At 35.5% G+C, this 24793-nt stretch overlaps 3 protein-coding genes across 3 annotated transcripts; 2 read left to right on the top strand and 1 right to left on the bottom strand.

Annotated features, from left to right (window-relative positions):
- The first annotated feature begins 2392 nt into the window (after nucleotides 1-2392).
- Nucleotides 2393-5919, top strand: LOC103439956 (caffeic acid 3-O-methyltransferase-like). The gene is made up of 4 exons (XM_008378603.4): nucleotides 2393-2892; nucleotides 4815-5125; nucleotides 5290-5354; nucleotides 5479-5919. The coding sequence occupies exons 1-4, from the start codon at nucleotides 2474-2476 to the stop codon at nucleotides 5779-5781; spliced, it is 1098 nt and encodes a 365-aa protein (XP_008376825.2). The 5' UTR covers nucleotides 2393-2473; the 3' UTR covers nucleotides 5782-5919.
- A 4543-nt stretch (nucleotides 5920-10462) lies between these two features.
- Nucleotides 10463-11894, bottom strand: LOC103439957 (RPM1 interacting protein 13-like). Its single transcript, XM_008378605.4, has 3 exons — nucleotides 11441-11894; nucleotides 10952-11038; nucleotides 10463-10840 (listed from the first exon to the last, which is right to left on the bottom strand). Exons 1-3 carry the CDS (start codon nucleotides 11759-11761, stop codon nucleotides 10709-10711), a joined length of 540 nt encoding a protein of 179 aa, XP_008376827.1. The 5' UTR covers nucleotides 11762-11894; the 3' UTR covers nucleotides 10463-10708.
- Nucleotides 11895-17711: 5817 nt separating this feature from the next.
- LOC103410332 (caffeic acid 3-O-methyltransferase) lies at nucleotides 17712-22360 on the top strand. The gene is made up of 4 exons (XM_008349050.4): nucleotides 17712-18197; nucleotides 21114-21424; nucleotides 21589-21653; nucleotides 21778-22360. Exons 1-4 carry the CDS (start codon nucleotides 17779-17781, stop codon nucleotides 22078-22080), a joined length of 1098 nt encoding a protein of 365 aa, XP_008347272.2. The 5' UTR covers nucleotides 17712-17778; the 3' UTR covers nucleotides 22081-22360.
- The last annotated feature ends 2433 nt before the right edge of the window (nucleotides 22361-24793 follow it).

Below are 24793 nucleotides of genomic sequence, written 5' to 3'. Positions count from 1 at the left end.
TTTTATTTTTTATTTTTTGTTTGCTATTTGTAAATTGCCAAGAGAACCGATCCCTTTCATGGATTAGTCAGGATAACACAAACGATGGCAATGGCATCATCTCAATTTAGTAAATTATCTTTTGAGCTTGACGAAAATCTGATGCTTGATCAAGAACACTGTAAGGATTTATATGGAATATGTTTATCACATGACGTTTCATTTTTATTATATAATGTTAGTGTAAATTATTTTAGACATTTTATTACATTATTGAACTGAAGCAACACAATAACAATAAATTCGTTCCATGCAAATTGCTCTTTTATAGTTTGTCCAATGCCATTCCAGCCTCTTTGTTTCATTTCACAATTGCTTAGATTAAGTAACTTGTTTTGCCGGTTCAACTAGGGAGAAAAACTTTGGACTTAAAAAACTTTTCAAACACCATAACATATAATAAATAAATAACAACGACCTTATTGTAAACTATGCTCTATCACCAGCTACAAGGACTTCAAAAAGGAGCAATTCATTATTTTTTTTTTCCAGTTCTCCCAACTCCAACTCCACGAGAACAATATATCAGTAGACGTACTGGTGTGAAATGCGTTCGTGTTAATTTAAACCATCGAGTATAACATTGTATTGAAGAAAACTACACTTTTTGATAGGAAAGTTTTGGATTTGTAAAGAGCCTACAAGCCCACAAGACTTTCTGCTTTGCGGTGATAAACGTTTATCGTACGCACTATTATTCTTACTTTGTAAAGAGGTTGTTTTCATGACTCAAACCCATCGACTTTCCGGTTACAAATGACCAACATTTCTATTGCGCCCTGACTCGCCCTCAAAGTTTGGATATGTATATTATCATTAAGTTTGTTCATATATTTTTCAAAAACAAAACTAAGAGGGAAAAATATTAAACACAATACCTTAAGAGAATTTTATTAGCACACCAAAAATCTCATTCTACACTCCTCTTAAGTGTATTTTTCTTTTTAATTATAGAAAAATATTATAACAATTTTTTTTGTCTGAAATATAAGTATAAATACTCTTAAGGATCCCTAAAAGGAAATAAAACAAAACAAAACCAGATAAAGAGTACAATATAAAGCTAGACTTAAAAGGTAAGACATGTGGGAGGCATGTGGGGTCCTGCACGGTGGTTCACAACTTGGGAAGAGGATCCTCTCTTGAGCTTAGGATGGGGATCCTCCTGACCAGGGCATCTGGGCCATTCAAATTTAATTCAACGGTTGCAATTATTATAACTTTTAGAAGGTCCCCCTGTTTGGAATCGTTGGATTAAATTTGAAAGGCCCAGATGGGCTAGTCAGGAAGATCCCCATCCTGAGCTCAGGAGAGGATCCTTTTCCGGGACAACTTGGTACCACATCAAGGGCATGTTTACCAAAGGGGAATGGGATGGTGGGAACCGGAATTGCACATATCCCCAACCATTCCAGCGGTTACCAAACCATTAGGAATTAAAATAATTATGGGACCCGCATAAAATCAGGAATTCAACTCCTGAAATGGTCGGAGTCCAATTCTTGAGTGGGAGGAGGTATTTGAATTCCTGGAAATGGTGTCCATCAGGAATCCAAATTTTATACCAGTAATACCCTCAAACTCCAAAGATGAGAACGATGTCAATGTTTGCAGCCGTTGCAATTGTGTGGCCATAAGTGCTGCCTTCAAGCCCTTGCTTGACAAGGCTCGCGTTCCCGACGAAGACCAAAGAAAAGGAAAGATGGTGGTCTCGCGATCAGGGGTGGGTTGGCAGCATATAAAGATAGGGACGAGAGAGATGCTTGGGGAATTTTAGAAAGGGGTGGGTTAGCAAAGAAAGATGGGGAAGATAGGGGAAGAGAGAGAGAGAGATGTGCCTGGGAAATTTAGAAATGGATGGGTCGGCACGGCAGCAGAGAGATGGGGAAGAGAGAAGACATGGAGTGATATATTTTTTTTCTTGGAGTTTATTTTATGTTGGTAACTGGTAAGGACCAATGAAAGAATAAAAGTTACTAGAAAAAAAAAGTGATTCTCTCTATTGAAAATGAAAGAATATTAGTTTTACTAAAAATAATTAGATATAAAATAAATTAATTACAATAAGGGTATTTTAGTAATCATATTAATTTTTATTATGATTCATGTGAATTAGTAAACAATTTATATATATCAATATCATTTATACTCCGATTTCAGCCAATTTTAGTAAACGTTTTTAAAATGAATTTGATTCTAATTTCACCTCATTTCAATTCCTTCTTAATTCAATTTCTCTTAATCTGATTACGGATTAGTAAACGAGGCAAAGAGGTGGGTGAGTAAACAAATCCCTATATATTGCCAGTTAGCACGCCCATCTCTTCTACCCTCATTCCTCCTCCTCCTCTCCTCTCTCTCTCTCTCTCTCTCTCTCTCTCTCTCTCTCTCTCTCTCTCTCTCTCTCTCTCTCTACCAACATCAAATCCAAAAAATGGGTTCGACCGGAGAGACTCAGATGACTCCAACCCAAGTCTCCGACCAAGAAACAAACCTCTTCGCCATGCAGCTAGCCAACGCCCCCGTTCTCCCCATGGTGCTCAAGACAGCCCTCGAGCTCGACCTCCTCGAGATCATGGCGAAAGTCGGGCCTGGCGCTTTCGTTTCTCCGGCAGACTTAGCTTCGCAGCTGCCAACCAAGAACCCTGACGCCCCCGTCATGCTGGACCGCATGCTGCGCCTCCTGGCCAGCTACTCCATCCTCACTCACTCCCTCCGCACGCTACCTGACGGCAATGTCGAGCGGCTGTACGGCCTCGGCCCCGTCTGCAAGTTCTTGACAAAGAACGAGGATGGTGTTTCCATTGCTCCTCTCTGCCTCATGAGTCAGGACAAGGTCCTTATGGAGAGCTGGTAATTACCACTCTTCTTCTTAATTTATCATCATAATTTGATCCTAAACAAACATTAATATGGGTTTTAAACAGGTTCATCAGAATAAAATCATAAAAATGTTACTAACTGTGAGTTGGGCCTTGAGTATGTGATTGTTTTCTATATTTTTAGGGGGTTATTAAATAGACTAATTTGTTAAACTAAATTTGCAAATTAAATTATGTGCTATCAATAACAAATAAAGTTAATCAACATTTAAATAATAATCCAATCATTACAACTATATCATTTAATTTACAACATTTAGTTTAAATTTTTAGTATCTCTAGCATTACCCTTATTAGTAGAGTAGAGTAATGTTATGTAGACTATCTATTTAATACATATTTTATAAGAGAAATGCTAAGATGACTATCTCAAAGTGACACTTTCCATAGACTCTCTGCCACTTTACAATTTAATGTTAATTTTCTTATCAGCATCATAAAACATTTTGTAAAAAAACATGAGATGTCAGAGAGTCCATTGAGAGTTGCCTTAACATTTCTCATTTTATAAACTATATAATGTGTTTATTGATATTTTCATTAACATGTTTATTTTTATTGATGACACGTCAAATCAGTTACAAATTTTGTCTAAAAAGTTAATCTACCCAACATTATCCTTTGTACTAAGAGCAATTCCACTCATGGAGCCCTTCCCCCTGGCAATCCACTATTCAATCCACCCTATTAAACAGTAACTGCCTTAAATGAATAGTAACTACCATTAATGAACAATAATTGTCATTTACATCTCCACCCTTAGAACCCTCCCCCTGGCAATAAGCAATTAAAATAATAGTTTTTTTTGTTTGTTTAAATAATAAAAAACTCTCTCTCTCTCTCTCTCTCTCTCTCTCTCTCTCTCTGACACAAAAAAAATAAAAAATTGCAAAGCCCTCGGGCCACAGGCCCTTCGACTCCCCACCCCCCCTTCGCTCGGGCTCCCACCCTCACTCGGGCCCTTCCCCGCTGGAGCTGCTCCCACCGGCCCTCAGGCCCTTTCTCCTCCCCTGTCGCCCAAGCAACCAGCATCCGCTAGAGTTGCTCTAAGAGATATGAGACGGAGATTCTATCAAAATGATACTTTCTATAAGCTCTCTACCACCTCAATTTCCATTCATTTTTTGTACCAATATTATAAAATTTATGCTAAAAACATAAGTTGTCAGACAGTTCGTGGAGAGTCTGCTTAACATTTCTTTTTGGGAAATGCTAAGGAGACTTTTCATAGACTCTCTGTCTCTCATATTTTTGGCACATTTTTTATACCAATATTATAAAATATTGTGTCAAAAAATAATATGATGAAGAGTCCATAAGAAATTCCACTGTAAAAGAGTCCACTTAACCTTTCTCTCTATCATTCTCTACTGTTTTTTCTTCTTTGTTCATATTACTTTTGCCCGATTTGGTCGTTGGGGACAGACAAGATTGGAAATTGATCATTCTTGTACAGTTTTAGGAATTTTGTAAAGGAACATATGTTTAATTTAAACAAGTTAGAAAAAAAATGTAGGATAATCTAATTACATCTTAATATTTTTCCTTTGTATGACTCCATTGTTTAACACTTTAATTATTCTATTCTTCCATAAATCCCCTCACTCATTTTCATAAGAAAATCGGAATAAAATTGTATACTCGAACATAAGAGGATACCGCCTTGCTAAATAGCGTAATCCACATCAATACAAGAATTATGTCAATAATTCCTTATTATTTGATGCTTGTGAGTTATGCGGGCATTGAAACACGTGGTAGATGGCTTGGCCTAGGTCACATATGAGCCATGCCCATATGACTGATCAAACGACGTGGTGTTTCGTTATTTTACACATCCTATATGCTTTTAGTTGTGAGAGTAACATGCATGCTTGTTTTGGGTTTGTGCAGGTACCACTTGAAAGATGCAGTTCTTGAAGGAGGAATTCCATTCAACAAGGCCTATGGAATGACTGCTTTTGAGTACCATGGCACTGACCCTAGATTCAACAAGGTCTTCAACAGGGGAATGGCTGCCCAGTCTACAATTATCATGAAAAAACTTCTAGAGACCTACAAGGGCTTTGAGGGCCTCACATCCGTCGTAGATGTTGGCGGTGGCACTGGCGCTGTTGTTAACATGATCGTTTCTAAGTACCCCTCAATTAAGGGTATCAACTTCGACTTGCCTCATGTCATAGAAGATGCTCCCCAATTTCTTGGTATGTTCTTCGTTTCTGATAATGGTTGTAGTTCAATTACTTAAAAGCATTTACCTTTACCTCGACCTTTCTCAAGTTCAATTTCTCCTCCTCTAATATTGCTTATGTTTGTACTATTTATCATTTTTCCTAATGAATATGAGATCTATGGATGTTGGATGTAGGTGTGGAGCATGTTGGAGGAGACATGTTTGTAAGTGTTCCCAAGGGAGATGCAATTTTCATGAAGGTTAGTTATTTTTTATGAAAAAGAGAGTCAATGACTATTTTGTAGTGGTAATATCAATTTCTTATAAGAGCTTAGTTGCATAATAATTTGGAACTACTCTCAAATCATGTATGCAATCTTGCAGTCGATATGTCACGACTGGAGTGACGATCATTGCTTGAAATTTTTGAAGAATTGTTATACCGCGCTCCCTGACAATGGGAAGGTGATTCTTGTTGAGAGCATTCTTCCAGTAGCTCCAGACAGCAGCCTTGCCACCAAGGTAGTTGTCAATCTCGACGTGATCATGTTAGGTTACAACCCCGGAGGAAAAGAGCGGACGGAGAAGGAGTTTGAGGCCTTGGCTATGGGATCTGGATTCAAAGGCTTCCGCGTCATCTGCTCCGCTTTCCACATCTATGCCATTGAGTTTCTTAAGAAAATTTGAGTATAACTTTGGCAGTGGTATGCTGCCGTCTGCATTCATATTGCTTTTATTTTGATAGGGTGGTAGCATATTTTTCACCATAACTAGGTTTATATGTTACAAATAAATAAAAAAGTAATAAGAAAGTGATTTTATGTTCGTTGTATGTTATAAATTTGGATACGCTTGCAATGGGGTGTAAAACATGAAAAAACCTGGTGTACGACGGACAAATTACTTAGAGCTTGCACCAACCCATAATTTTGATTTTACAATTACACGTACAAATTGACAATTTGAGATTCTCTCTATGCAATGTTTTTTCTTCGTGAAAAAACTTGAGTTTTGAGAAAATCTCTGTCACTGTCACAATTAATATTATTTAACTTTGATCTCATTTATGGGAATGGTTGATATTCATCAAAGAATCACTATTTTTTACGGTTTCAAATTTAAGGCATCTCTGCGTGTCCAATCCGTCTTCGACTGAAACCCGGAAGAAAAAAAAAATCCTGATCCACGACCTACTGCTGTCCGAAATCCGTTGAACTCGCCTGAAGAAATTCGTTGACTCATCCGCATCACGCCGGAGAGCCTAACCTGCGAACTTACCTGAGATCGCTGCTGCAATAAAAAAATCCAGACAACCCCTGCTGCTTCAAGACTGCAGACCCGCACCAGCTTTTATTTAAGTTTTGTATTGTTTTAAAAGAAAAAAAAAGGAAAGAAAAAAAAGAAGAGAAAAAAAAAAGAAAAAAAGAAGAAGAAGAGAAAAAAAGGAAAAAATAAAAAGAAAACGAAAAAAATCAGCTTTATTTTGTAAATTGGTCTCTTTCTTGTTCTGTCGTTGGTGGGCTACCTTGTTGGCCCATACTGATTGGTTTCTTGGGCTCAGTTTGCTTGGAGGTCTAGGCTGCATCAATCAAGGACTCGCATACTGATTATAACTATTTTGGAATGGCCTCGATTACCGAAGCTAAGATCATTCTGAATATATAGCCGAGAAAGTGTCAGCCTTTCTTAATGATACAGGTAATGATGGTAAGGCTTTAAAAGTTTTTGCATCTGTTACGAATAATACATGGATAATTGATTCGGGTGCTATTGAACATATGACTTGTGATTATAGACAGGTACAAACCCTAAAACCATCCCCCAAAACTGTCGTGAGTGTCGCCAATGGTAATGTTGCCCCCATTATCGGAGAAGGTGATGTCTCACTTTCTAATACCCTGAATTTTTGATTATGTACTCGTTATTCCTTCTCTTGACTATAATTTATTATTTGTTGCTCAAATAATTGTCGCCCTACATTGTCTTGTGATTTTTTTGGCCTTCCTTTTGTGTTTTTAAAGACATTCGGACTCGCAAGACGACTGGTTATGGTATTAGGAAGGGGAAGCTCTACTACTTGGAGCTGACATCAAACAATTCTTGCATGTTGACTCAAGCTTTTGCAGTGGAAGGAAATCAAGGGGATAGGAATAAAGCTTCAAAGATTTGGTTGTGGCATCGTCGACTTGGACATGCTTCTTTTGGCTATTTATGGAGGTTGTTTCCTAGCCTATTTGTTAAGCATGATGTTTCTAGCTTTAAATGTGGGGTTTGTGAACTAGCTAAAAGTCATCGTGCTTCGTTTCCATCCAATTTGAATAAAAGTTCTATTCCATTTATGATAATTCATTTTAATGTTTGGGGTCCATCTAAAACTGTTACATTTGGTGGTATTCATTGGTTCGTTACTTTTATTGATGACTGCACACGTATGACTTGGGTTTGTTTGATGAAATCCAAAAGTGAAGTTACTTCTTTATTTCAGCAGTTTTACAAAATGGTACAAGTACAATATAAGTCACAAATACAAATTCTCAGGAGTGATAATGGTGGTGAATATGTCAACTCTGAACTTCGTGCCTTTTTTGATCATCATGGGATTGTTCATCAAACTACATGTCTATATACTCCACAACAAAATGGGGTTGCTGAACGCAAGAACCGTCAGCTTCTGGAGGTTGTTCATGCTTTTTTACTTGAGGCGTGTCTTCCGTTATCCTATTGGGGAGAAGCTCTCACCTCAGCTGCGTATCTCATTAATCGTGTTCCATCCCGATCTGTAGATTTTCAAACACCCTTTTAGGCACTTTCTTGACATGTTGATGCTTCTACAGTCCCTAGTCTTCCACCTCATGTGTTTGGTTGTGTGGCTTTCGTTCATCTTCACAAACAACAACGAAGTAAGCTTGAACCTCAGGCTTTATGATGTGTGTTTCTGGGGTATGCATCAAGGCATAAGGGATACCGTTGTTATCACCCTCCGACGAATAAGTTGTTTGTCACTATGGATGTTGCGTTTCATGAGAATGATATGTACTTTACCAATCCCGAGTCTTCACTTCGAGAGGAGAATCAGAAAGAAGTTCAAACTCTTGTTATACTATTCCAGATATAGATAGAGTAAATGATTTGGATTTAAGTGGTGATGTCTTGGAAATAAGTGGTGATCATTCACACGAAAACAATGATGTGAATGACTTGGAATTAAGTGGTAATGTCTGGGAGACAAGTAGTGATCTTTCACATGGAAACAATGTTGAAAACCTTGAAAGGGACAAGTCGACATCGCCAGATAACTCACTGCCTGATAGCTCACTGCCAGTTTCCTCACTACAGGACCTGTGTCACCAGTTACCTCATAGTGGATCTTGCGTCCCAATAACCATAATCAATCGTCTTCGATCTTGGATGCACCACCACCACGTCGTTTCCCTGATCGCATCAATCAAGGTATTCCTAAACTTACTTATGAAGCCGACCCTAAATGTAAAACTAGGTATCTGGTGAGTAACCCCAACCCTGAGTCTAATGTGTTATACATGTTAAGTACTTACGTGTCTATCAGTCACCTATCAGAATCAAATAAGTCGTTTGTGCATCAATTATCTATTGTATCTGTTCCTAACAATGTGCAGGAAGCTTTAGCTGATGCACGTTGGAAAGCAGCAATGAATGATGAGTTGAAGTCTTTGAAGAAGAATTCTACCTGTGAGATCACATATTTGCTAGCTGGCAAGAACCCTGTGGGATACAAATGGGTTTATACTGTGAAATACAAAGCAGATGGGACAATGGATCGTTTCAAGGCAAGACTGGTAGCAAAAGGATACACTAAAAAATATGGAATCGACTACACATATACATTTGCACCTATAGCCAAGATCAACACAGTTCGTGTTTTGTTGTCATTGGCTGCAAATCTTAATTGACCCTTACAACAGTTCAATGTGAAGAACGCTTTCTTGCATGGAGACTTAACCGAAAAGATTTATATGGATCTTCTACCAGGATGTAATGCTCCAGATAAATACAAAAGAAAAGTGTGTAGGTTGAAGAAATCCTTATATGGTTTTAAGCAATCCCCTCAGGCATGGTTTGGAAAATTCAAAAAATCTGTGAAAGCATTTGGCTACAAACAAAGTAACTCCGATCATACTATGTTCCTGAAAAGACGAAATGGAAAACTTACTGCACTTATTATGTATGTAGATCATATGTTGGTAATAGGTAATGACCCAGAAGAACGTGCGGCCTTGCAAAGATATTTGTCTACAGAATTTGAGATGACGGACCTTGGATCCTTGAAATATTATATGGGGATTGAGGATCGAGAAGCAGTTCGGGAATTTTCTTATCACAGAGGAAGTATATTATTGATTTGTTGCACGAAACCAGCATGTCAGCTTGTCAACTAGTAGCTACACCATTAGATGAATGATTGAAGCTTAGTGTTGATCCTAATCAAGTACCAGTTGACAAAGGGAGATACCAAAAGTAGGTCGTTTAATGTACTTGGCACACACAAGACCGGACCTTGCTTATGCCTTAAGTGTAGTAAGTCAATACATGCATGATCCCGAAGAACAACATATGAATACAGTGATGAGAATTTTGAGATATTTGAAAGGAAGTCCAGCAAATGAATTTTGTTTAAAAGGAATAATCATATTAGAGTTTAATGTTATATTGATGCAGATTGGGCAGGTTCGATTGACGATAGAGGCTCAACATGAGGTTACCTTACATTCGTTGGGGACAACTTGGTTACATGGAGAAGTAAGAAATAGAATGTGGTTGCCTGTTCCATTGCAGAAGCTTAATATAGAGGTATGGCCTTGGGGATTTGTGAAATTCTATGGCTTAAGCTCCTGCTTTGTGATTTGGGTATATTACACATAATCCGGTACAACATGATAGAACAAAGCATGTTGAAGTTGATCGGTTCTTCATCAAAGAAAAATCAGAAGAAAAAATAATTTAGCTACCGACAATAAGAACAGAGGATCAGTTGGCAGATATCCTCATGAAAGCTGTTTCAAGTCATAAGTTTTCATGTTTTTTACACAAGTTGGGCATGAGTAACATATATGCACCAACTTGAGGGGGAGTGTTGGCTTTGTATTTTAGGTATGATTCCTAAATGATATCAATTATGTGTAATCTCCTGTAATCTCATGTAATTAGTTTTCTTCCGATTACATTAGGGTTGTACACCTTGTATAAATACCTCTCATTGAGAAGAATAAAATCATCATTTAAAGCATTCTCTTCTCAAACATCAACGTTGTAGCGCAATTTTTTACCTTAGTAAACAACTCTCTCAACAGATAGAATTAAAGTTAATTAAAAGAATTGACCGCAAGTGAGATTTCTTCACAACAATCAGATTCAATTCAATTCGAATTGAACTAATCAAATTTGATTCCATTTCTACCAACATCGTAAGTTCATTAGTAACTACATCTCTTCGGGTCAGAACAAAAGCCATTTCAAGTACCCTCCCTATGAACAAAATTACATGAACTTGACCGCCTAATAGTAAAACAACAGTTCACTTTTCTGGTATTTTTCATACACCGCTATCCGCAATACGGCTAAACAACGGGAGCTTTGTTCATTTCTTCACCGTGGCTTGCTGTTTCATCATCCTTTTGCACTTCCAGTCACTGATGTGCGCAGCGGCGTGGCAATGTGATAGTTTCCACAACCCGCATGGAGCGGAAGAATCGCAAACATAGCAGTAGCACTACATACAATCAGTGAGTTCACTTTTGAGATGCCAAGTTAGACAATATAGAGAGGGAATCGGGGATACATTCACAAGATGCAAATATTTGAAGTTGTAAAACTCTGTTACCAGCTCACAGTAGCTCTCATGGGGTGTCGTCTCGAAAGGAAATTTCAGGCAGAGGTGTCTTGAATGTGGATAGTCTCTACAAGCAACCTACACAGCATCAATTCAAATCCACACGAGCCATCAGACATTCACCAAATTAGCTCATAAATTTACAAAAATTGGAATATGAACAGATAAGCAGAAAAGTTTCTTATAAATTTAAAATCTTTTGAGGTCAAACACCTGAAGGTTCATAGGCAAAATATCACAATGGCGTTACAATTTCTAATACATTTTGTTCACCTGCATTTTCCCAGCAACCAAACACAACAACAAAGAAAGAAATTTGATTAAAAATTTCCTTTCTTTCGCAAAACCCTAGAAGGGGGTCATATGTAACATGGGGTTATGATTTCAAATTCAATTCTTCACCTGCATTTTCCCAGCAACCAAACAGAAGAAAGAAAATTAACACAACAAATCAAAAGGGTCAACGGTAAAAATCAAAACCTGTCCTTTCTCAGCAACAACAGTGACATCGGGAGAACCGCCACCACCACCATTATCCGACACGGACAACTTGGAAAACTGCACCGGCTCAAAGGGGTCGAAATCCAAGATGAAGCAGTCCTCGACGTCCTCAAAGTGTTTGACATCGACCTTGTTTTTGACACAGACAATGTGCCTGATTGGACTCCCGTCCTCGTCCTCCGCAGAAGAAGACGACGGAGCTTTCTGGGGAGTTTTCTCGGCTGTCTCTCCCTTCTTCTCGCGTGACAGCGTCGTCGACGACAGATTAATCTCTTTGACATCGATTCCGATTTCGCTCATTTTCTCTCACCCAGGATTTTGAATTTTTTGAATCTCTTTTCGTCAACTGATCCGGATAAACAGTCACGTTTAGGCTCTCGACGCAATCACCACTTCGTTTAAAATGGAAAGGAGGACCGGCATCTATCGAATAGTGGCAGTGTACGAGATTTCAGACGACAACTTAGGCTGGCCCAAAATTGTGAATTATCAATGTCCAAACTGGCCCAGACCAAAATTAAAAATTATTGGGGCCTGACATTTGTGGTATGGATAATCCATGCAATGGAATGACGTCATTTGCTTGCTATTAATTGGGCATGCACACATCTCCCTGGAAAGGAAAAGAAAACTAGATCATAATTACAAATTGTATGATTGATTGATTGAAAATCATCTACTTAACACATGTTTAAGTGTGTACAAGATAGGGATTAGTGAGTGGATTTTGTTTGTTTATTTCATCATTACTTACGTATTTGGAGTAGTAGAAGTCATGATTGAAAATCATACCTGATTGTTCCGATATGAAATTTTATTTCAGATTCTTTATGTGCGACATACTTTGTTTCAACATAAGATCCATTTGTTTTTTTTTCATTCTTTGCGTGTAAGTAAACACAACACAATACAACCTCTTTAAAGTTATACAGTTTGAACCAAACCAGTTTTATAATTTTAGAGAGGTTATTACTAAATAGAGGGTGTACTTAAAAACATTATTTATTGAATTATTTATCCTTGATGAATGTTTATTTCCTAAATAGGATTCTTTGAACGGCAAGTATTTTATATTTTGTATACTTTTGTAATCATTGACAGTTATAACTATGTAGATGCGTGCTTTCTCAAGATGAGACAAACAAAAATTATAATTTGTTACAATATAGAGTTTATTCCATTACATACCTGAAATATTATTTATCCTTAATGAATGCTGCTATTCGGAGGTTCAAATCTTTCAGTTCAAGAACATACTTGACCCACGATCCCATTATTATGTATTTCCTAAATAAGATTTGTTGGGCCCCAATTATTTTATATTTTTGCATATTCTTGCATTCATTGACAATTATTTATAACTATGTGGAGACGTCTTTACTTAAAATGGGATCAAGAAAAATTATAACTTATTACAATATAGGGAACTGGTCATACATGGGACATTAATTTTTTGTGACTTTAAAAGAGATTATTCACCATTACAGAGGATTGCTTTAAAAAAAATTACCGTATATATCACAAAAGAGAACGATACTATGACCTAACATATCCAGTCCCCATAAACCTATTAACGGTATGGACATCTTTGTATTATGTTTTGTTAGAAGCTTTGGCCACCAAATTACAAACGATAATGGTGGATGAAGGATTCCAGCACATTATAGTCTGGGAGAATAAATAATGTTGCACGTTACTCAAATAGTTAAATTTAAAACCCTTTGGTGCAATCTCCACTGTTCATGTCAGGAGAACAAATATATTTTATAGCAGTGATAATAATGTATTTAGTGGAACAGTCAACATCATACACATCCTACTTTATTCAATTGGACTGTGGAAAGCGCAAACTAATCAATGAAAGGTTAAATTGGTGAACAAATATTTTAATTAAACACGTTGCACAACTATACTCTCTTAGATTTTTAATCCTTTTGCAAGGTTGGTGAAGAAGTTTTGTTAAAGAGGGGAGACCTTTGCAATTCTTTTGGTTCTCAATTTTCACGAACCTATTTTTTTATCTCTGGAAAGATTACTTTTCTTCCAGACAAAAAGTGAAGGGTCCAACTAAGAGGTGGAATTGCAATTTGTTTTGGTCACCAAGAGCTGCATCCGAATTCCGACCCGTCGTCAACATGTTCAAAAATTAGGTGAGATGTGACGGTGATTCCCTTCGTTTGTCAAACCCTAGCCAATTAAATAACACCATTTATCGACTTACCTAATGGAGTTTTTATCAGTGATTAGTTTGAGCAGATATTGAAATTATTATAGTATATTTGATGTCCATAAATTATTAACCTATTAACCTTTTCTGTTTGGATCATTGAAATGTGATCAATTTTCATAGGATTTTTTAGATTAATTTTTGAAATTGATTGTAATCGTGTGTGTGTGAGTGTGACTTACAAAACAATAACGGCAATAAGAGCAAGTCTACTCTTCTCAATTGCTCAAGCAGTTGGGTGACTAAATCCCTCAAAACCTCCAAAATCCTTCACACCCCAGGCCAATGAGTCGAGCTACAGTGGAAGGAAGTAGAGCCCGATTGCTCAATCGGCCAGGAATAGCTCAACTCAAAGCCTAAGTGGAACTGGCATTAGCAATGTTCTATGTGTGTTTTTATTTTTTTATTTTTTATTTTTTTGTGTCAAGCGCATGTAGTTTAAGGTGAGTCAACTAACCAAACCTGCAGCGCTGGGGCCCGCGCTGCAAGTACACTCAACCCTCAACAGTTCAATTTACATAAAGTTTCTATATCCAATTTTTTTCAAGAAAAAAAATAAAAGCAAAATCTAAAACAAGACACTTACTAATTTGGCCCACACGGCATAATATGGGTTGGTTTGCAATCCAACGGTTCATATTAATTACGCAACAAATAAATATTAAAAATTATAAAAAATAAAATTACAGGATCATGACACGTGGCACTATGAGATTCGTTAAAAATCTAATCGAAAATATTTCCACAAAAATTTTAATTTTGAATAATCACACATGACGTGACATGATTTGTTAAAATCTTATTCGAAACAAAACAAACTTATACTAATTTTTTAATGTCAACTACATGGGCAATTTATTTTACGAAATAAAAAAACGCTTAGATAATTACTATTCACTTAGACAATAATTACCTAGACAATTATTGCATTTGTCGAGTGAAACTGCTCTAATCAACTCACCCACACAATTTATGTGTGCAAATGATGGTACATGCACTCTTCTAGACTACTGTCCCAATGAAGCAAGAGAACCAAACCATTTCAGCTTAAATGGAGTCCAAGAAATCGAACAATACCTGAATTATTATGGAGAAGGCACAGTTGTTGTCTAAGGTAATTAACATCACCATACTTATGATGCTTGATCAAGAATACTGTAAAGATTTATATGGAACGTGTTTATCATCACGTGACGTTTCATTTCTATTATATAATGTTAGTGTAAATTATTTTAGGTATTTCATTACATTATTGAACTGAAGTAGCACAATAACAATATATTCATTCCATGCAAATTGCTATTTTATAGTTGACTTTTTAGCCAAAATGGTCCATAAGATTTGCATAACACATCACTTTGGTCCCTGAGATTGAAAATCAATAGAAATGGTCCCTGAGATTGTCCAACATCAATTATTTTGGTCCTTCTGTTAAAAACTCCGTTAAGTATTCATGAGCTCGTGGCCGAAAGTTTGGGCAATTTTCAAAGCTTCGTAACTCAATCGTTTTTAACCAAATTCGACCCATAATATATCAAAATGAAGATAAGAAAGTGTAGAACAAGATTATACATACTTGGAGGCCTAATGGTTGCCGAAGATAACCAGAAAATAGCCTGAATGGTGACTGGTCCGCAGAAAAATTGGAAAACTCGTCGAAAACTAGGTAAATTTTAAACGTTCATAACTTCTTCAATACTCAACGAAATCAAGTGATTCAAAAACAAAAATCATACTTCTTGATGAGACGAAGAGAATGATACATTTCTTGACGTGGTTGTCTTGGTCTCGAATTAGCCACTTTCGAGTCATTTTTCGGTCAAACCATGGCGAATTATCCGTATAAAAATGTACCATTCTCTTCATCTCGTTAAGAAGTATGATTTTCGTTTTTGAAATCACTCGATTTAGTTGAGTATTAAAGAAGTTATGAACGTTTAAAGTTTACCCAGTTTCCGACGAGTTTTCCAATTTTTCCACAGACCAGTCACATTTCAGGCTATTTTCCGGCCATCTTCTACAACCATTGGGCTTCAAAATAGGTATAATCTTGTTCTACACTTTCTTATTTTCATTTGATATATTATGAGTTGAATTTGGTTAAGAAACGATTGAGTTACGAAGCTTTTAAAATTGTTCAAACTTCTGGCCAAGAGCTCTCGGACACTTAACGGAGTTTTTAACGGAATAACCAAAAATAATGGATGGTGAACAATCTCATGGACTATTTCTATTGATTTTCAATCTCAGGGACCAAAATGATGTATTATGCAGATCTCAATGACCATTTTGGCTAAAAAGCCTTTATATTTTGTCCAATGACATTCAAGCCTCTTTGTTTCATTTCAAAATTCTTGGATTAAGTAACTTGTTTTGCCGGATCAACTAGGGAGAAAAACTTTGGACTTAAAAACTTTTCAAACACCATAACATATAATAAATAAATAACAACGACCTTATTGTAAACTATGCTCTATCACCAGCTACAAGGACTTCAAAAAGGAGCAATTCACTTCTTTTTTCCAGTTCTCCCAACTCCAACTCCAGGAGAACAATATATCAGTAGATGTACTAGTGTGAAATGCGTTCGCGTTACTTTAAACCATCGAGTATAACATTGTATTGAAGTAAACTACACTTTTTGATAGGAAAGTTTTGGATTTGTAAGGGGCCCGCAAGCCAACAAGACTTTCCGCTTTGCGGTGATAAACGTTTATCGTACGCACTATTATTCTTACTTTGTAAATAGACTGTTTCCACGACTCGAACCTATAACTTTCCGATTACAAAGGACCAACATTACTATTGCGCCCTAACTTGCCCTCAAAGTTTGGATATGTAAATTATCATTAAGTTTGTTCATATATTTTTCAAAAACAAAACTAAGAGGGAAAAATATTAAACACAATACCTTAAGGGAATTTTTATTAGCACTACAAAAATCTCATTCTACACTCATCATAAGTATATATATATTTTTAATTATATAAAGTTTAGAGTACCAAATGAAATTTTTGAAGTGCTTATAACAATTTTCTACCTTAAATATAAGAATAAATACTCTTAGACTATCTCCAACCCTTGGGCTAAAACATAAAAAATTTAGCCCAAAAAATTTAAGTTTTAGCCCATAAACAGTTTTTCTGTTCCAACCCTTTTGGCCTAAATTTTTTAGCCTAAGATTATTAAAGAATAAATTTAGGCTAATTTTAAAAAAAATAAAATAATTATGTACTGTATCATAATTTAATTTTTTGAACATTTTAACCTAAAAATATTTAAATTCCGATAAATATTGAAAAATCACTAAATTTGGGTGAATTTTGAGTTAAATATTTTTTTAAAATTATTTTAGCTGTTGGATTTAAATTTAGGTTGTTAGATCTTTTTTTTACCATTAGATTTGATTATATTTGATCTCAGCCGTTTGATTCAATAAATTTTGGGAGACATGCCCATGTGGGTGAGCTTCCGTTGGTGGTGCCCACACCATTTTCTGGGCTAAATCCTAGGAGGAATTTGGCTTTTAGCTTTTAGCCCACACATTTAGCATGAGTTGGGTTGGGTTTGGGGGGAATAAAACCTAAAAAATAGCATTTAGCCCCGAGTTGGATTTGGTCTTAAGAATCCCTAAAAAGAAATAAAACAAAACAAAACCAGATAAAGAATACAGTATAAAGCCATACTTAGTACTGGTTTGGTACTGATGTGTTTTTATAAAAAGTGGGTATAAAAAAAAAACTGAGCTCAAAAAGATGTTTGGTAAACACTTAAAAACAGCTTATTTTCACAGTTTTGGATGAAAAAAAAGCTGAAAACGTAAAGCAGTAAAAATGAACTTATTATCACAGCATAACAGAAGTAGTTTTTTTCTTAAAACATAGCAATACCAAACCAGTCCTTAAAAAGAGAAGACCTGTGCGAGGCATGTGAGGTCCTGCATGGTGGTCGACACCTAGGTACCACATCAAAAGCGGTGGGTGAGCAAACAAATCCCTATATATTGCCAGTTAGAACACCCATCTCTTCTACCCTCATTCCTCTCTCTCTCTCTCTCTCTCTCTCTCCCCTCCAACACCAAATCCAAAAAATGGGTTCGACCGTAGAGACTCAGATGACTCCAACGCAAGTTTCCGACGAAGAAGCAAACCTCTTCGCCATGCAGCTAGCCAGCGCCTCTGTTCTCCCCATGGTGCTCAAGGCAGCCCTTGAGCTCGACCTCCTCGAGATCATGGCGAGAGCAGGGCCTGGCGCTTTCGTTTCTCCGGCAGACTTAGCTTCGCAGCTGCCGACCAAGAACCCTGACGCCACCGTCATGCTGGACCGCATGCTGCGCCTCCTGGCCAGCTACTCCATCCTCACTTACTCCCTCCGCACGCTTCGCGACGGCAATGTCGAGCAGCTGTACGGCCTCGGCCCCGTCTGCAAGTTCTTGACAAAGAACGAGGATGGTGTTTCCATTGCTCCTCTCTGCCTCATGAATCAGGACAAGGTCCTCATGGAGAGCTGGTAATTACCATTCTTCTTAATTTATCATCCTAATTTGATCGTAAACAAACATTAATAATGGGTTTTAAATAGGTTGATCAGAATAAATTCATAAAAATGTTACTTACTGTGAGTTGGGCCTTGAGTATGTGATTGTTATCTATATTTTTAGGAGGTTATTAAGGAGACTAATTTGTTAAACTAAATTTACAAATTAAATTATATATTATCAATAATAAATAAAGGTAATCAACATTTAAATAATAATCCAATCATCACAACTATATCATTTAATTTACAACATTTCCTAGCATTACCCTTATTAGTAGAGTAGAGTAATGTTATAGATACTATCTATTTAATACATATTTTATCAGAGAAATGCTAAGAGGACTCTCTTAAAGTGACACTTTCCACGTACTCTCTGCCACTTTATAGTTTAAAGTTAATTTTTTTGTCAGTATTATAAAAATATTTTATAAAAAACATAAGGTGGCAAAGAGTCCAATGAGAGTCGTCTTAACATTTCTCGTTTAACAAACTATATATTGTGTTTATTGATATCTTGATGATTAACATGTTTATTTTTACTGGTGACACATCAAATCAATTATAAATTTTGTCTAAAAAGTTTATCTACCCAATATTATCCTTTCTACTAAGAGATATGACACAGAGATTCTATCAAAGTGAGATTTTCTATAAACTCTTTACCACCTCAATTTCCATTCATTTTTCGTACCAATATTATAAAATTTATGCAAAAAACATAAGTTGTCAGAGTCTGTGCAGACTCTACTTAACATTTCTTTTTGGGAAATGCTAAAGAAAGTCTTCATAGACTCTTCGTCCTCTCATAATTTTTGACATTTTTTATATTAATATTATAAAATATTATGTCAAAAACTAATATGACGAAGATTACGTAAGTAATTCCACGGTTAAAACATTCTACTTAACCATTCTCTTTCTCAACTATTTTCTTCTTTGCTCGTATTACTTTTGCCCGATTTGAAAAGATTTTTCAATATGATCGGTACACGAGATGGTACACCAAGTATCGCTATACAAATAATTGAATATGTGTGTTAAAAAGTTAATAACTTAAAAAGTAAAATTTTTTACCACTTACATAAAAACACGTGTTGTACCATCTATGTCCCGTAACAATTAAAATTTTATTCCTGATTTGGTCGTTGGGGACAAAAGATTTTTCAATGTAACCGGCACACGAGATGGTACATCACATATCATTATACAAATAATAAAATATATGTGTTAAAAAGTTAATAACGTAAAAAATAAATTATTACTACGTGATGTATTCTTGTTTTCTTGTCACAATAAAAATTTTGTCGTTGGGAACAGACAAGACTGGAAATTGATCATTCTTGTCACAGTTTTCGAAAGATTCTTCTGTGAAGCCGTTTAATTTGACTTGCTGTTTCTCATTATTTTATTATTAATTTAAGTTTTGAAATTTATATTTATTTTAGACAAGATTTAAAATTTTAAATTCTTCTAATAAAATGGTGAGTATTATTATCGGTGCTATTCAACCTTAACATTTTAGAATAGTAATTGGTCCAATCTTAATGAAAGGCAGAAGACTCGAGGGGACGATGCCAAACTTGTTGACTTGTTTAGAGTGATAGGGATATAAAACAGACGACATAAAACAGACGACATATTTTTGTTTCTTTCTTTGATCGTCAGGTAAGATTAATAAATGGACGAGATAAGCGTCGTACTCGAACAAGATACGAACAACGGTTTGATGATGACTGGGCCACTTGTTTTAGGATTGCCACTTAACCAAATTAGGAGTGGAAATCATCACTTCACCAACCATACCATGGTGTTTAAATGTCAAACGTTTCTGTTTTTGTTAATCTTTGAGGTGTTTGAAAAAAAAGTCTCGTTTTTCAATTTTGGTGATTAAATATTTATTTATTTTAAAATTTTAATTAAACATTTTTTTACAAGTTTTTTTTTCTGTCGAAATTTTTTTACAAGTTTATCAGAAGTACGATTGACTATATTGATACGTTTGATTACCTATAATATAGATATATTTGCTTTTATGGTACATTTTGTTCCTTAGTATATTTAGAATCTAAACATAAAAAATCAATATGTTTATTTTCAAAATGTACTATAAGTTTTAAATATATTATTTTATAACTTACTAAAATTTTAACAAATTAATGAAGTTTTTTTTTTCTAAAATTATTAATGACTTTTTTAAATAGAAGAAGAGGCTAATTAAATATAATAACAAAAATAAAAGGTTTCTCTTTTTTTAGTGACATTGAGAAATTAGTTAAATTGATAATTCTAATAAAGCCACGACTTTAAAATTTTTTAAATAGTAGGAAATTAGTTGTTAGCTACTTTAAGTAGATATATATTAAAAATTTAAAAAATGCTTAGTTGGCAATTGACCAAAACATCTCAATCGAATTTTGTAAAGGAACATATGTTTAATTTAAACAAGTTAGAAAAAAAAATGGAGGATATTCTAATTACATCTTAACATTTTTCCTTTGTATGACTCCATTGTTTGACACTTTAATTATTTTATTCTTTCATAAAGTTCGAATGTGAGTTAGGTCAATTTGTTAGAGGTCATTTAAATCCCCTCCTCCATAATTTTCATAAGAACGTCGGAACAAAACTGTATACTCGAATATAAGAGGATACTGCTTTGCTAAATAACGTAATCCACATCAATACAATAATTATGTCAACAATCCCTTGTTATTTGATGCTTGTGAGTTATGCGGGCATTGAAACACGTGGTAGGTGGCTTGGCCTAGGTCACATATGAGCCATGCCCATATGACTGATCAAACGACGTGTTGTTTCGTTATTTTACACATACTATATGCTTTTGGTTGTGAGAGTGACATGTATGCTTGTTTTGGGTTTGTGCAGGTACCACTTGAAAGATGCAGTTCTTGAAGGAGGAATTCCATTCAACAAGGCCTATGGAATGACTGCTTTTGAGTACCATGGCACTGACCCTAGATTCAATAAGGTCTTCAACAGAGGAATGGCTGCCCACTCTACCATTACCATGAAAAAACTTTTAGAGACCTACAAGGGCTTTGAGGGCCTCACATCCGTCGTAGATGTGGGCGGTGGCACTGGCGCTATTACTAACATGATCGTTTCTAAGTACCCCTCGATTAAGGGTATTAACTTCGACCTGCCTCATGTCATAGAAGATGCTCCCCAATATCCTGGTATATTCTTCATTTTTGATAATGCTTGTAGTTCAATAACTTAAAAGCATTCACCTTTACCTCGATCTTTCTCAAGTTCGATTTCTCCTCCTCTAATATTGCTTATGTTTGTACTACTTATCATTTTCCCTAATGAATATGAGATCTATGGATGTTGGATGTAGGTGTGGAGCATGTTGGAGGAGACATGTTTGTAAGTGTTCCAAAGGGAGATGCAATTTTCATGAAGGTTAGTTATTATTTATCAAAAAGAGAGTCGATGACTATTTTGTAGTGCTAATATCAATTTCTTATAAGAGCTTAGTTGCATAATAATTTGGAACTACTCTCAAATCATGTATGCAATCTTACAGTTTATATGTCACGACTGGAGTGACGATCATTGCTTGAAATTTTTGAAGAACTGTTATACCGCGCTCCCTGACAATGGGAAGGTGATTCTTGCTGAGTGCATTCTTCCAGTAGCTCCAGACAGCAGCCTTGCCACCAAGGGAGTTGTCCATATCGACGTGATCATGTTAGCTCACAATCCCGGAGGAAAAGAGCGGACGGAGAAGGAGTTTGAGGCCTTGGCTAAGGGATCTGGCTTCAAAGGTTTCCGCGTCATCTGCTCCGCTTTCAACACCTATGTCATTGAGTTTCTTAAGAAGATTTGAGTATAACTTTGGCAGTGGTATGCTGCCGTCTGCATTCATATTGCTTTTATTTTGATATGGTGGTCGTATATTTTTCACCATAACTAGGTTTATATGTTACAAAAAAAAAAAAAAAAAAAAGGTAATATGAAAGTGATTTTATGTTCGTTGTATGTTATAAATTTGGATTCATACGCTTGCAATGGGGTGTAAAACATGAAAAAACCTGGTGTACAACGGACAAAACAAGTGTCTGTACTGCCATAAAGAAAAAATAAAGACCTATCATCTATGAGAGTTTTTTTGTGGGCGTATCAGAGTATCATCTTGTGGGCAGATGAATGAAGCTATTGTGAGCCTCGCTCTAACAGTGTTGTTAACGGCTCGACGCTAAATCCCATTACTTAGAGCATGCACCAACCAATAATTTTGATTTACAATCATGTACAAATTGACAATTTGAGATTCTCTCTATGCACAATGTTTTTTCTTTGTAAAAGAACTTGCGTTTTGAGAAAATCTCAGCCACAATCAATATGATTTAACTTTGATATCATTTATGGGAATGGTTGATATTCATGTAAAGAATCACTTTTTTTTACGGTTTCAATTTAAGGTATAATACGATCATTATTATTTGGATTTGCTTAAAGAATTGACTCGATGACAAAATCTCATTTCTTCAATTTTCTTTACCTTTGATTGAACTTATCACTATGGTTGATTGTTTTAGGGTGTCTATCAACCATTGGATAGAATTCAGGTTTGTATACACTTATAACCTAAAATCAACGCTCTAGCGCAATTTTTTACCTAAGTAATCAACTCTCTCAACGGATAGATTTAAAGTTAATTAATAAAATTGATCGCGAGTGAGATTTCTTCAAAACATTCCACCTTTAAAGAAGCATAGACGTCGCACATGAAATTGTTTACCTCATGTTTTAATGTTAATTTTCGTGCCAACATTATAAAATATTGTGTAATAAACATGAGGTTGCAGAGAGTTTATGGAGAATCCTACTTTTGAGAGAGTCTCCTTAGCATTTCTCTTACAATAATTAAGGAGATGGGGGCTTCGAACTTGGCACGCATATAGATAAAAATCTAACTCTATTAACTAAGATATTAGACCACATGCTTGTGCACCTACTTAATACTTCATGGAGTTTGTATTTCAATTTTCAACAAACTGGTTGTTTCATACTGTTTTGAGTAATTAATTTGAGCAAACATTAAGATATAGTAATATTCGATGTGTAGTAATGTTCAACACTTTTGTTTGGATCATTGAAATGTGAGTTTTCATAGAATTACCTAATTTGGTGTGGCTAGGATTAATTTTGAAACTGATTCTAATTGTTCATGCGTATGAGATTCACAAAATAAAAAAGGAAAGAGAAATGTTATAGGGGCTATCTTAAAAGTAAGACTCTTGATGGACTTTCTGTCACCTCATGTTTTTTGCACACACATTTTATAATATTGACATAAAAATTAACGTTAAATTGTAAGTTAACAAAAAATCTCACTTAGAAAATAGTCTTCTTAGCATTTCTCAAACGGCAATAATCAACTCACCTACACAACTTGTATGTGAGAATGATGGTCCAAGCACTCTTCTAGACTATTGTCCCAATTAAGCATGAGAACCAAACTTGTTCAGTTTAAGTGGAGTCGAAGAAATCAATACAGTACCTGAATTATTATGGAGACTAAGTTACGCCACCACATTTATATAAATTAGGTTAACTTTCGGATATGGACGTACAGGTTCCACTCACCAATTGATTTGATCTTTCAGGGCATCTTAGGTGAAAAAATGCATACCTGCTCCTTATTAAATAGTCACATCTTTTTTTTATGCATGAGAAATTTTATTTGAAGCTTATCCAACTTTTTTTCTGCATAGAACATACTTTTTAGATTTGTATTATTTTTAATTAAATTATTAATATCTTTTTAAATCGTTATTTATTATCTAAACTACCCTCACAAACTTAATTCAACATATAAGTTTCTCTTTACAATCATTATTTTTCACATTAGAAAATACCCGGATCAATTTGGTAAAGATCCATGTTAATTAAATTCATTAATCTAATTAAACATAATTGCCATGAGACTACGAGAGTCAAACCAAATTAACCAAACCCTAGCTAGTTTTATAAATGCATGCGTATTTTGTAGGTTGACTTGTAGTACTAGGAATAACAGCTAGCAAAGTCATGCACGGAAGTTAGAAATTGAGAAATGTAATCTCTTCTCACAATATATAAATAAATTAGTAATAAGATTGCATCATTAATTATCAACACTCAACAATGCAAACAAAATGGAACGAAGTGCAATAATTATTATGCTCTCACATGTTTACAGCTACACAACAAGACTAGCTACTAATTAGGTATGAGTAACATCTGAACATGTTAATTAAAGAAAATAACTTTCATTACTTAATTAAAAGGGATAACTAAAAGTGAAATAGCTGGTAGCCAAAAATTTAGAAAAAGCTATGTACGCGTGGATTTGCTAGGTTGATGTAGTAAATGGTTGGACCGATACGCTTGATCCCCTTGAGCCAAAGAGTTGGATAACCCCCTTTTGTCCGAGAAACACTACTCATACAATAAGTAGGGTTTTGATATCATGTATAAGAGATAGCAGTACTAGTGAAAACCTGCCATCTCTCTTCCCTCCTCTTCTTATGTCTTGCCGTTGATCTTGATCAGCC

This window comes from Malus domestica, chromosome 07, assembly GCF_042453785.1.
Source record: "Malus domestica chromosome 07, GDT2T_hap1".
NCBI classification, from domain to species: domain Eukaryota; kingdom Viridiplantae; phylum Streptophyta; class Magnoliopsida; order Rosales; family Rosaceae; genus Malus; species Malus domestica.
This window is presented reverse-complemented; position numbering and strand designations above follow the sequence as displayed.

What these genes read in the sequence shown, in the direction of transcription:
- LOC103439956 (XM_008378603.4), top strand. Translation starts at nt 2,474, where the DNA reads ATGGGTTCGACCGGAGAGACTCAGATGACTCCAACCCAAGTCTCCGAC. An exon ending in AAGGTCCTTATGGAGAGCTG is followed by an intron (nt 2,893 to 4,814) that starts GTAATTACCACT and finishes GGGTTTGTGCAG; the next exon opens with GTACCACTTGAAAGATGCAG. An exon ending in AGATGCTCCCCAATTTCTTG is followed by an intron (nt 5,126 to 5,289) that starts GTATGTTCTTCG and finishes TGTTGGATGTAG; the next exon opens with GTGTGGAGCATGTTGGAGGA.
- LOC103439957 (XM_008378605.4), bottom strand. Translation starts at nt 11,761, where the DNA reads ATGAGCGAAATCGGAATCGATGTCAAAGAGATTAATCTGTCGTCGACG. An exon ending in TTGTTGCTGAGAAAGGACAG is followed by an intron (nt 11,039 to 11,440) that starts GTTTTGATTTTT and finishes GATGCTGTGTAG; the next exon opens with GTTGCTTGTAGAGACTATCC. An exon ending in ATGAGAGCTACTGTGAGCTG is followed by an intron (nt 10,841 to 10,951) that starts GTAACAGAGTTT and finishes GATTGTATGTAG; the next exon opens with TGCTACTGCTATGTTTGCGA.
- LOC103410332 (XM_008349050.4), top strand. Translation starts at nt 17,779, where the DNA reads ATGGGTTCGACCGTAGAGACTCAGATGACTCCAACGCAAGTTTCCGAC. An exon ending in AGATGCTCCCCAATATCCTG is followed by an intron (nt 21,425 to 21,588) that starts GTATATTCTTCA and finishes TGTTGGATGTAG; the next exon opens with GTGTGGAGCATGTTGGAGGA. An exon ending in GAGATGCAATTTTCATGAAG is followed by an intron (nt 21,654 to 21,777) that starts GTTAGTTATTAT and finishes GCAATCTTACAG; the next exon opens with TTTATATGTCACGACTGGAG.